The sequence below is a fragment of the Aethalodelphis obliquidens genome, unplaced genomic scaffold, assembly GCF_003676395.1.
Source record: "Aethalodelphis obliquidens isolate GAN/ISIS:26980383/991018 unplaced genomic scaffold, ASM367639v1 scaffold29, whole genome shotgun sequence".
NCBI lineage: Eukaryota > Metazoa > Chordata > Mammalia > Artiodactyla > Delphinidae > Aethalodelphis > Aethalodelphis obliquidens.
The window spans coordinates 11,784,647-11,797,940 of record NW_020837973.1 but is presented as its reverse complement, the minus strand read 5'-3'; the positions used below and the strand labels follow the sequence as shown (position 1 = coordinate 11,797,940).

General features: G+C 48.0%; 1 protein-coding gene across 2 annotated transcripts in view; it reads right to left on the bottom strand.

The window, feature by feature from the left end:
• The window catches only part of TRIO (trio Rho guanine nucleotide exchange factor), a 363,915-nt gene extending 350,627 nt beyond the window's left edge, over positions 1–13,288 (bottom strand). The window contains exon 1 of one of the 2 annotated variants that reach the window (XM_027125334.1): positions 13,140–13,288. Coding sequence is in view for 1 of the 2 variants with exons in the window: in XM_027125333.1 (XP_026981134.1) it covers positions 11,911–12,124 (214 nt within the window). In the remaining variant the exon portion in view is untranslated. Of the gene's footprint in view, positions 1–11,910; positions 12,325–13,139 lie in introns of those variants that run through there. The other variant, XM_027125333.1, reaches the window with a different exon arrangement.
• Positions 13,289–13,294: the final 6 nt, after the last annotated feature.

Genomic DNA, 13,294 nt, shown 5'->3' with positions numbered 1-13,294 from the left:
CACAGCGGCATGAAATTTACTGCAGGTGGTTTCCGGGAAGAAACATTTGGTCAATGAAGGGCAGCAAGCAGGTCTCCCAAGTCGTGACTCATGACTTACTCCAGAGGGACTCAGCTCCTCCCCCTACTCGGAGCATGTGATGGGTTCCTGTGAAAGGACCACCACTGCTCCATCCTGGTCCTAACACACACCTGGTCCCAGACCATCCCTCACGTCTCCTCATTCATTCTTATTATCTCAACACTTTCCTTTTTCCTCCTCTCTTCCAGCAATTATATATGGAAATGAAGATGATAAAGTGTTTTTCCCACAACAGGTGTCAGCTTTATAAACCATACTTATTAGAAATCGATCTCCCTTTCTTTTTTGGCAACTCCTTATTTTTCAATTTTGCACTTCCACATCCCCAGAAAGTGAGCTGTTGATGGAGTCCGGCAGCTCTTTTCTTAAACATGCCTCAGGGGAGTTCCAGGCATGACTTCATCTGTTTTCTTTGGGTGACTAAGTGACAAGGCAAAGGGCTGAACAGAAGCTGACCGCTAACTGCCGATTTGAACAGTTTCAACTTGAAGATGTAGGTTCCTTTTAATCACAGTGGTATTGCTCAGCATTCTGAAACTGCTTACTGCATTTTCTAGGACTGAGTAAATCAGCAAAGACACTGAGGATAAAAGGAGCCTTCACCATCAGAGAAAGGAATTACAAATTTGGGAAGGGCAAGACTGAAATGCAGTTTGTAGTACTGGACTGGAATTGAAGGCATGAGTAGCAAATCATGGTTTTTATTCTAGACAGACAGGTGCAGAAAAAGCGGCACGTGTGCATGTGACACTGTGTGTGTGTGTACATACATGTATGTGTGGACATACACACATACGTACTGCCCACTTCCTAGCTCTGTGCACTGAGAGGTTCTAGAAGCAATGAAACCCCTGTAGCAGTAAGTACACTTAGTGCCCAGACTGAGTTTCTTAATGCTGTTTCCTGCTAAAATGAACCAGGGCTCCTTGGAGAACAGCTGATTTCAGGGTTGGAGTAAGGAAAGGACAACATAAGCCTGGAATATTTTACTGTGTCAGAAAATAACAAAGTGCCCCAAAAATGATGGGAACATGTCACAGAAGATAAAGGAGCCAGCCTGAAAGGACATCATGGCCAGATCTTGGACAAGTTAAGCATTAAACTAAATAATGATAACAAAGGATTATAACCCACTGAATAAGACAGGAATTCATGAGGTCACACTTATATAAATAAATAAGTAGGGCAGAAGGAGAGGCTCTGCCTTACGGTCGAAAACCAACGAAATACAGAAGACATAATGAAGTTAGAAAAATCACCATTTTGTAACCATCATAGTAATCACTGATTCAGGCAAAAGCCATTAACGGAGACAACCAGCAAATGAAAGTCGGGAAAGGAACAGGATTTTACATAGTCTCAAATTATCTCCCCACAAGACACTAATTACAAGGGAAAAATACAGTGGAGAAACCTGGTAGTCGCCACCTAAATCAAATGACCAAACTGAACAAATGTCCCACAATGGGGCAGCTGACAGCTGTGTCCCTGACAGGGCACTCGGGGAAGGACACAGCCCTTATTGCCAGAAGTGCACGACCTGAACCTAGGAATCATACAACCCAAACCAAGGGACAGTCTTCCAAAGAAGTGACTAGAATCTTCAAAAATGTCAAAGTAACAGAAGAGACAGGCTGGGGAGATGTTCCAAATTAAAACCAAAGAGACATGACAACTAAATGTAATATGTGGTCTTGGATAGAGTGCTGGGCCACCAATAATTTTTTAATCGCCAACAGTTTCTGGAAGAACTGGTAAAATTTTAGTAAAGTCAGCAGATTTATATAATAATATTACATCAAAATTAACGATTTGGGTCACTACTGTAAGAGAATGTCCTTGCTCTTAGACAATACTATCGAGCCACCTTTTACAGATAAGGGGACCATCACCTTGCAACTTACTCTCAAATGGTTCAGAAACAAAGTAATATGTAAATTTAATATATACAAAACATATATGTACGTGTATGTGTGTGTGTATCTAGAGGGGCGTGGGGAGGGGAGGGGTAGGTGATGCACCTGAGGTGAAATAGTAACAACTGGGGAATATGAGTTCTTTGAACATGAATACTGGCTTCTCAAAACAAACTTACCTGCTCCCGCCCCCCCAAAAAGAAAACCTCAACAAACTTTAAGTGTAATCAACAATGAAGACATGAACCAACTAAACAGCCGAAAATGATACATACAGTGAAATCTCAATTCGACTAAGTTGATATGGATTTCAGCCTTGTACCTCCTTTGTTGGTTTAAAATCAAAGATAAACTAAAATAGCAGGTCAAAAGCACACTCTCCCATTAAACAGCAGGCCAGTGCTACTTTTGTAATTCTAGAAATTTTTTAAAAGCGAGAATTAAACAAAAATGAAAAAACCTGAAACTTAGAAACTCCTTGAGTAAACCAGGAGGAAATGAAAAGCAGATTTTAAGAGTATAATACACCTTCCGGTTATATAATGTCTACATCCAAGACACCAGCATTTCAACCATCCTCTGACTGAAATAGTAAAAGTCCAAGGTAGATGTGGAGTTACTCAGAGACACATGAAAACTGATCATGTTCCCAGTGTGGAAATGCTGCTGGGACCTGCACGTGCAGTAAACCTGAAGCATCGCATAAAATCAGGCTACAGTTTGGGGAGGGCGGGATGAGGTGTGACTGACGAAAATGCACCCCACATGTAGGAAAGCCTAGAACACATGCCCGAGACTTATCTCACTAAAAGAGGATGGTGGAAAATAAATCTATTCCCCATGACCACAACATTCATCACCTATGGGCACATTTCCATGAATAACAGCACAGACATGAGTGGCTGCAACAAAATAGCTACACAGAAAGATCCCAGGAGTGACCACACCCACCTTATAATAAAACTGTCCCAGACAAAGCAGCTTAACAGCTTCTGGCCCCTCCCCACTCCCCCACCCGGGCTCCCTTCTTCAATCAGAAAGGAAGACCCAGTAATCTTTATAAGGTGTCACACACATCAACCCGCTGAAAAAACGTCCCTCCCCGGCCAGCCTCTCCCCGCCCTTCCCAAACCTCCCTCCGCTAACCTTGACAGCTGACCTTGACCGCCGCAGAGACTTCCTCCCCGGCCAAGTCCACAGCCAGAGAAACAGGGACCAGCACTTCCACAGGAGTCCTCCCCAGACAGAAACAGCTGGGAGCCAGGAAAACTCAATACACCTCAGTGGGAAAGCTGGGCTTACCAGGGTTATTTATGTAAAAAGGAACATCATTTTTAATTAGGTGACAAAAGGAAAGGCATAGAAGCTAAATTATAGGGCTCAGACCAACGTGAAAAAAATGCTTGCTCTACCCTGGAATCTTTCATTCCACTTTTGTTTGGTGTGAGGCTTTTAAATTACAGCTTCCATCCTCAACACACAAGGATATACATATTCAGCTTTAAAGATCTGAAAGTTACAGCACAGTACCTTGTGGGATGCTGTACAGAGTGAGGGTCATTTCTACTCTCTCCCTCCATCAGGGAAGCAAAGGGCATGTCGGGGCTTTGTGGTCTGGCAGCCATGGGTTTAAATTCCAGCTTCAGCCCCTACAAGCAGTGCAAACTGGGGCAGTCATTCAACCTCCCCAGAGGCTGAGATCCTCATCCTAACCCAGAAATAGCATCCACCTGCTGGAAGGGGGAATTTGATTTTACATAAGAAAACGTATATAAAACACCTGCACAGCATCTCGAATCACAGGCACTCAGATGGTAGCAGCAGCAGAGATAACAGTTAAGAGAAAGACTTTACCAGGTTTTCTTGAAGGACAGGACTGGCATTAATAACATGTGGAGACAAGAAAATAAACCTCTTTTAAATATCATCCTCTGATCTTACAAGCAGGTTACTGCTTTCCGGATGCACTTATTTTACCCGCTTATGGAGCCTAATTCCAAAGGTGTTACCTGACCCCTGACGGCTGGGGGTCCTCCCTCCCACGCTGATCTGGCAGCTGCTGCTAAAGATTTAGGTTACAGCAAAGCTCGTGCAGAGGCAGAGGGCTGTTCCAAGACTGCCCGTCATCCTAGTTGCCCCCCAAACAGCCCCCGATCCACACTGCAAGCTGTCACGGGAAATCTACCATCATCCCACCTTAATCCTGCATTAAGGGTCTACAGTCAAAGGTTTCCAGTAATTTGGTTCAGGGGGGCAGGTCCCATCTCACCAACAGGCTGTCCCCTTCTGTGTGTTCAGCAACCAGCAGAGCTGAGACAGGACCTATAAGCAATGCCATGGAGACGAGAGATGCCTGACAACGAACCCTGCAGATCCTGCATCTCTCAGACTGCGGTTAAATATCAGGAAAGAAACAGGTACACAGCCAGCTAAGAAAACGCTGAAGCTCACTAGTCTCGTGAGGAGCTGCTCTCCCAGAGGCTCCCGTCCAGGGACACGTGAACGGAACTGTCACGTGAAGCAAACAGATTGGCCTGGAAACCATCGAATTAGCACCGGTTCTCAACGTTCCTGAACCCAAGATATATTAGGACAGTGCAACAACATTTCAATGGAGGTGAAATAACTCCGAAATAAATGTGTGAAACATACTCTGCCTCTGTGCAATCTGGCTTTTTGGAGCTAGTAACGGTCCCTTGCATGCCAGCTATCATCACTGTGGTCCTGAAAAGGGCAGAGACGGCTGGAAGGGATTTCTCATAATCATGAATTAAAAAAAAAAAAAAAAAAAGCTACCTACAAGCAAGAAACATCTATTTTAGTATTAGACATGAGGAATCTGTTCGTTATTAGGATGCCAAAATATGAGACAATTTAAACTTTAGAGATTTCACCGTATGGGTGACTCTAGTTCAGTAGAAATACTTACAGCAACATTCTAATCAAAGTATTGCTTCCCAATATATTTGTGTGCACCTTCAGAATGAATGATAGAGGAATTGTACTTTTTGGTCCTTATCATTTAAAAGCTAAACTAATAAAGTTATCCAAAGAACAACATGTATTTTGTTATTCCTGAAGATCCTAGCACATCTGCCATGAAGGACAAGGATTAACTAACAGTAAAAGCAAGTAAGAAAACATACACCTTTCAGAATCCAAATGGCCCAGGAGTACCCTGCTTGGGTTTGCAGACATGGGGTTCAACAGCAGCAGCAATGAAGGAAAAAGGAATCCCTGAAGATGTGGGTCAGCGCGAGAAGACGAAGTGAAGTAAAAGGAATCAACGATGGAAAACAATTGTAAATAGATACTGTTTTGACCAAACTCTCACAGACTTTTCATAGGCATAAATTTCAAATTAAAACACACGTCATTTATACATGTCTCTTCACATATACTAAGAAACATGGGTTCTTTTAAGATAGATTTCAAGTATCAGTCTTTGTGGGACTTCCTTGGTGGCACAGTGGTTGAGAGTCCGCCTGCCAATGCAGGGGACACAGGTTCGAGCCCTGGTCCGGGAAGATCCCACATGCCACGGAGCAACTAAGCCCGTGCACCACAACTACTGAGCCTGTGCTCTAGAGCCCGCGAGCCACAACTACTGAGCCCGCGTACCGCAACTACAAAAGCCTGCACACCTAGAGCCCGTGCTCTGCCACAAGAGAAGCCACCACAATGAGAAGCCCGCGCACGGCAACGAAGAGTAGCCCCCATTCGCCACAACTTGAGAAAGCCCGCGCACAGCAATGAAGACCCAGTGCAGCCAAATATAGAGAAATAAATTTATTTTTTTTAAATCAGTCTCTGATATATTCATTTCTTCTTGCACTGAAACCACCCATTCCACAGAATTCCGAAGTGGGGTGTGGTATGACTTTTCCAAGATACACACACACACACACACACACACACACACACACACACACAAAGAAAAACAAGACACCAACAAAACCTATCTAAAAATATTTGAGGATCATACTTTTAAATTTGAATTGTGTTTTTCTCAAGTTCAGCTTTATTTTATGGTTATGAGTCTTAAGTGGGGAAACTAACACTTTATAAATTCATTCATTAACCGTCAACACGGCGAAAACACAGAGCTTCAGAGTCAATTACATACAGGAAGGTCCATGAACAGAGGGCAAATGACCTCACATAGGTATTAATGCAGGAACAACGCCCTGTCCCCCAAATGAAACTTATTCCTAGAAATTCCTTCTTTAACACCAGGAATGTCCAGGCACAGCGGACCACCTGCATGTGCTACTCTTTTTCTATCTGGACAGCAGCAAAACTCACTGGAGTGGGAAAATTGGAAGCAGGTGACTGATAGTTTTTTTAAGTCCACAGACTTGACTTATATGCCAAATGGACTCCCAAGTTACGCTTCTTACAGAATCCAAGAAAAGGATCTTTACTTCCCCGTAACTATCTTCAAAGTCTCTCTAGGCGACCCCTAGACGTTTCAGGAAGTTTGGTCCCACTGAGGTCACTCTGACTCTTACTATCCTTAAAATCAATAAAAAATCTTTCTAAAATAACTCAGTTTTGTTCAAGTTCACCTAGATAAATGACTTCTATTAGATTTGACTTTTGTTGGTATCTCACAGTTTTTATTTGCATTTCCTTGAATATGTGTTGGCCATTTTGTACTTTGAATTGTCTGTTTGTCTACTTCCTTATTGATTTGAGGAAGCCTTTTTTTAATCCTGTATATATAATTCTTTGTCTGATTTGTAATGTAAATGTTCTCCCCCAGTTTGTGGTTAGCCTTTCTTTTTATGTTATGTTTTACATTATAATACAGTACAACTGGATTCTTTTTTCCATGTACAGTTCTATGAATTTTAATATATAGAATCACCACCACAGCCAGGATACAAAACAGTTCCATCATCCCTCAAAGTGCCCCTTACACTGCCCCTCTGTGGTCACGCTCTCCCCACCGCTAATTCCTGGCAATCAACCAATCTGTTCTCTGTCCCTGCAATTCTATGTTTTTGAGAATGTCACACAAGTGGAACCCTATGTAGCCTTTTGAAACAGGCTTCCTTCACTCAGCATCAACTGAATGGATGTACCAGTTTATCTGTTCACACCTACTCCTTTTAATGCTAACAACCACAGCAGACAGCAAAGGGCCTTAGCCCTTCCCAGCAGCCGGACAGGAACAGAGCAGCATACCAAGTACCTTCCTGAGACTGAAGGAAAAGAGGGGAGGGCCATGCAGCTGGCAGGACCTTGCAGAAACCCCTCCTGAAGAGAAAGCGAGTGCAATTCATCGCTGTCCACAACAGGGCTACAAACTGTAAGAAAATAAGCCTGAGGAACTCACGCGGACACTGCTAACGCAAAGTACCCTAGACCAAGAATCTACTCTGTGTGCTCACTAACATTTTCATTAAAGCTTCCCCTGTCAGGGTAACTGTTAAAATGTACCAATTTATGACAGAGCCCAAAGAATGTGATGCTTCCAAGACACAGATCTGCTCTATAGATTACTCCGCAATCCTCCCCAACCAGAGAAGAGTAGACGTGTGGCTGATCAAAAAAGTCAGCAATCTACAAGTCAAGTATATTTATCACCAAAAGGAGGTTTCACATTGCCAGAGCACATCTGGCATTAGACCAAATAGTCCAGACTGACCAGGAGGTCTCACAAGGAAAAAACCCCAGAAACCCCAGAGAAACGCCTTTCTCCAGCTCAAGCCCCTACACCTTGCGCTTGAAAGTCCACACACCCTACTCTCACTCTCACTCTCGCCCCAGACATACAACCTTTCCCAGAGGGCAGGTGGTTCAGAACTTGGGTTTCCAGGGGCTTCCTTACGTGGAGAGGGAACAAAAAAGAGGAAATTAAGGTACAACTATTCCGTAAGCAAACTGAGTGCTTCCATTACCAAATAAGAAGTGATGAGACTCAGGCACTCGCCAACCATTAACCGCTGGGGCAAGAATTCCCATGAACAAGACTGTCTGTGCGGAAGGCTCGAGGATGCCACAATGCTGGGAGACGGCGTTGGCAACTCTAGCCAGGGTCTCCTCTTTTTCAAGTGGCAGAGACGGAGTGGCATCGTGGTCTGGTCGGAGCTGAGCACTGTGTCAGGGGCAGGAGCCAGAGGCTCGGGTGCGCAGTGCCTCCACAGCGGGCACAGGAGCCCAAGGCCATGGAGAGTAGGCAGAGGGGAAGGCACCCTGCGGGGTCCTGATCCACACAGCCTTGCTCCTTTGCCCTAATTCAGAGACACAGTGATAGCGATACCCGGAATGGCTCCAGGTGAATAATAACGATACATCTGCCAGAATTCCCATTCGCAAGGCACACTGGGAAGGTTCCCATGCATGCTCATCCCCTTGCCCAGGGCTTGCTGGACAGCTCACCAGCAGAATCTGGAGTAGAACAAAAGAGAACTCTGTCTCTGTACCATCTAATCCCTCTCACCCCTTCTGCACCCGTGGGCCCATCCTATTCACTGCCCACGAGTGAGGCTTCAGCGGGGCTGAGAAGCAGGGAGAAGATACAAAAGACAGCATCTCTGTCCACAAGACAAACAACACAGTCACCCCAGTCAGTTCACCCAAGTCCACTCAGCCGAACACCCGCAAGAGGAAGAAATGAGCAGCGGCGTCAGAGGTACCACTGCCTTTCAGGGCAATGTAGTAGGGTTCTCACCCAAAACCATTTCTTCACCATCCACAGATTAGCTACTGCTCTGCCAGCGGCGCTACTAAAAATCTGTCAAGACAATGCATTTAAGGAAACAAAAACCAATTCATGATAGATCCGAGGAGGAAAGAAGGGGGTTGTTAAGACTGCTTTTTATAGTAAAACACAATTCATCCCTAGCAACATAAGTGACTTTACTAGGCAGTACTGAGTAAGAATTTGACTTTTCTCTGGAATTCCACCAAGGATATGAGAGAAAATTTTCTCAGTAGAGGAGTCAAGTAAATAAACTTAAATATCAGATAGAGCTGATTTAGATTATAACAGCTCCAAACACATCTTTCACTTAGAAACAAATCCCAAATCTATCACAACATTTAAGAGGTCTGAAAAGGCCACCCTAATCACGTATTTTTAATATACATTTGAAAAACATACTTAAACCCATGCCCCATCTCAAACAGAACCACTGGCTTCATTTAAATCTTGGTTAATCATTTAAATGGTTTAAACGGCTTCATCTAAATCTTCATTTGAATCTTGGATGGTTAAATCGCAAAGGAAAAAATGTAATATTCCATGTCAGTAAGTCAGTTTACAAGGTCTCAACGGAAAGTTTCCTTCAATGATTGTTTTACTGCTCTTTGATTTCTTGAAAATCACTTACAGGATATTTTCAGCTATCTCTTTGCTCTCCTCTAAAACTGAGCCTCACTGTGCCACTGAGAAAGGGGAAACCAACATTCACTATCAAGTTTCATTTTCTTCAACTTTCCTTTTCAAAACACTGAGGGTAACGAGGACCAACTAATAATTATTATTGGTGCTAACAAAGACCAAAGCCGCCAGGCTTCTAAATATACAAAGCAGCAGCAACACAAGCTCAGAAGCCAGCTACTTAAGTGGTGTTAGAAGCATGAATACAAAGACAAGTTCCCTCGATATTCCACGAGGAAACCATTATACCAACATAGAAGGGTATGTAGACTGCTCCTTCACTAAGGAACAGATTTGACTGTCTTCACATATTCCATTGGAAAGAGAAGCGCTGCAGCCAGGAGTCCAGAATAAGATTTAGTAACACAGCATGATGAGCCGTGACGCTTCATAATAACCACAAACCCTTATTCTCTGCACATTCATTTAATGCCAACCTAAAACATGCCAAGCAGGTTAAAAATAATGCATTTATGTAAGTACCCCACACACACTCTAGAAAGGTTAAAGGGAAAGCTCTGAAAGAATGACTTATTGCCACAAGAACAGAGCCCCAAAAGAGACTGGCAATAAAAGTGAGTGGTCCCGGTGGGACTGAGAATTAATGTAGGCAAAGTCCTGGCCATGACAGGCTTCCGGGAAAGAAGCCCAGAGTCAGGGGCATGCTTCCCGGTCCTGACCCCACCTCTACCGGAGCTCCACTCTGAGCAAGTCGTTCAACCTCCCTAGAAGCCTGCTTTCTCTTCCATAAAATTTTTTAAAAAAAATTTTTTTTAACGGACCAGCTCACGTTTGTGATGCCTTTTTAAAAGAAAAGTGAAGAATAACCACTAGGTGCTGGGGGCTCAGAGGGAACTACGGAATCCAAGAAGGAAACAGCCCCTGAGCCATCTCCCGAGACCCTCTCCAAGTGCAGGAGTCCTGCCCCCAGCACCCAGCTCCGAATCCTGGCAGGTGGCAGTGCCCCTACTTGAGTGTGTCCAGTAATCGTGACGGCCCCTTCTATGCCTGAACTGCTCTAATTATTTAAAAGTTCTATCAAGCTAAATTCTCCTTCTTTCATCCAACCATGGGTACCAGTTTTCAATCAGTGACTACAAGGGTAAAATTTAATGCAGGACAGACAAGGAACAAAAAGGAGGAAAGAAAATAAGGCTGCCAAGCAAACAGTTCCAGGGCCAAGAAATGAAAGGCAACCAGTAGAAACGCCTTGTCTAAGTCAGACTGGCAATCTTAAGTACCAGGCTCACGACACCCTAGGAAAATGTTCACACCCTGATCTGTCCACCCCAGTCAACGAGAACCTATTTCCTGTGTTTCTACATCTTAGGAAAAAATGTTCGATTTTACTAACGGACTTGACCTCTCTGTTCAGCCATCCACATTCAACCCGAACTGCCCAGGAGGACCCCTGCCTGAGCCATTCTACCAGGTGAGGTCCCCACCCAGGGTCCTCCTGCTTCATCTGTCTAAACGTTCGTCCCATCCCATCCGACCAATCCAAATGAATGGTCCCTCTCCACCCTCCCTCTGCCAGATATCACTGCCCTAGATGCTGGAGCCAAGATCTAGGTCAGGGATTCAGAGTTGCCCAAAGGAGGGAAAAGCACTTTTAAAAGATGTTCCAGGCTACCCCTGGGATGGGACAGCGCAACTGCTGCCTACTTAAAATCTGCTCTGGTTCCTGTTTCCAAGTCAGATAACTAAAGGGGAAGTTTGCCCAATCATTTTGGAAGGAGAAAGAAAGGAATAAACCCGTAGGCAGCACCGACTGGCTCTGCCCCAAACTGAACATGTACAGGAGACCAAGCAGAGGAGCAGAAGCACAGGCCTAGGCATGGCCACCAACAGACTTACCTCGCCAGGTAAAGCCTGAGGACAGCCACACTGACTGGGAACAAGTTTTCTGTGAGCAGCCAGTCCAACCTGATGTCTTTTGAGACTCTTCGGAGCGAAAGAAGTGATTTCTCTACTATGCATAATAAAGATATAAGAAAGTCCGGTCTCAGAAAGCACCAAAAATTCCATCACCAGGGCACAGGCGCCTTTCTAAGAGAAAGGAGCTGAATTCTGCACAGAATCCATTATTCTGTGACAGGTGGTAAAAACAGAGAAAAGACATACTAGACTTAGCTGCAGGGCATGAAGGGAAGCCGTCCCAGGTCTGCTATTAAGAGGTAAGACGGGGCTTCTCTATCGGGCTAATTGCACAAAATAAAATGCTTTCATTTGAAGGAGTTCATGTTTTCCTAAACCTTTGCTTTCTGCGGGGACCTCGCGGGGAGAGGGCGCAGTGGGGAGTATATTAACCCCAAGCTGACAGTGTTGAGTCGGCGTATGTCACTCCCAGCCACAACCAATCTCTTACAACGACTCAAAAGTAACGCCACCTGACAAGGACCAAGAAAAGAGGGAAGACAGTACTAAACCAGGGATGCACCGGCACTGCTCACTTCTGCCTCCGACCATCGCCCTCCCGCTGCAAACTGCTCCCTGTGACCCGGATTACCGAACTGATCTCACCGAATCTGGCGACTTGATTTTGAAAGAGGCCACGAAGGAACGTGAGCCGCCGGCCTCCGGGGCGCGCCCCGTCGCAGGCCGCTCCTCCGACGTCCCCGGCCCAGCCGTCCTCCCGGGAGCCGCCGCCAGCACTCCGCACGCGCCCTGCGCCCGCCCGCCCGCCGCGGCCCCGACCTGGCCCGCCCTCCTCGGCTCTCCAGCGCCGAGTCTGCATCCTCCCTGCCCCGCACCTGGCCCGCTGGGCGCTGCGCCCCGGGCTGCGGGCCCCGAGGCTGCCGCCGCCCGGACGCGCCAGCCAACGGAACTGGGCTCGGGGACGCGGGGCGCGGGGCCAGCTCACGCGGGATCTGGGCCCGGGCGGGAGGAGGCGCCGCCGCCGGGGTCCCGGGGACGCCCCGTCACGCCTCCCGCGCCTCCTCCCCGCGAGCCGGCCGCAAAGCTCGCCTCTCCCGCGGCCACCCCCCTCCTCGCCCGAGAGACACCGGGCCACCTGGCACTGCCTCCCAGGCAGTGCCCCGCGAGTGCCGGCCCCGCGCCGCCCCCCGGGGTCACCACGTTCCCAGATGTCCCTCCCGGGCCACCCCCGGAGACAATGGCTCACCCATCGCCCGGCCGGCCGCGCTTCATGTCTGCCACCACCTCCCCTCCTCCCTGGGCGGCGGGTGCCATGGCTGCCCCGTTTCCCAGAAGTGTAGATCGAGTCTGGGGAGGTGACAGGCTAGAGGACCGAGCGAAGAAACCAGGCGGCTTACGGGGTCGACGAGGGGCCAGGGACAAATCAGCCCCGGAGACGGGCCCAGATGAGAGCCCGCATTCCCGGGCCTGGCCCCGCCGCCCCCGTCCTCTCGGCCTCCGGGACAGGGGCCTCCGCCCTCGCCGTCCCCGCCGCCGCCTCCTCGGCCCTCCCTCGAAAGAGACAAAGAGCCGGCGCCCCAACCGGTGGAGCTGTAGCCTCCGGGGCGGGCGACGGGGAGATTTCACCCTGGAACGAGGGGCGGGCGCAGGGAAGGGCGAGCCGGCGGCGTCCGGGCCGAGCAACGGCACGGGGGGCGGCGCAGGCAGCGGGACCCGCCGGTGCGGAGCCGGGAGCCCCGGCACGGGGCAGCGGCCTGGGCGAGCGCGCTCCGGGCCCGACGGGCGGCGAGCACCGGGCGCGCCAGGGCCCGCGGACCGCGCCTCCGCGGCGGGGTTGGCGGAGCGCGCGCGGGCAGCGGCGCAGTTGCACTCACCGGATCGGAAGAAGGCCGCGATGTCGGCCAGGTCCTTGGCCGCCTCCTCGGCCCCCTCGCCGGCGCCGCCCCCGCAGCCCGAGCTCACCGCGCTGGCCGTGGCGGCGGGGCCGGAGGACGCGGCGGGGGCGGCGGCGCCGCCGCTGCTGCCGCTC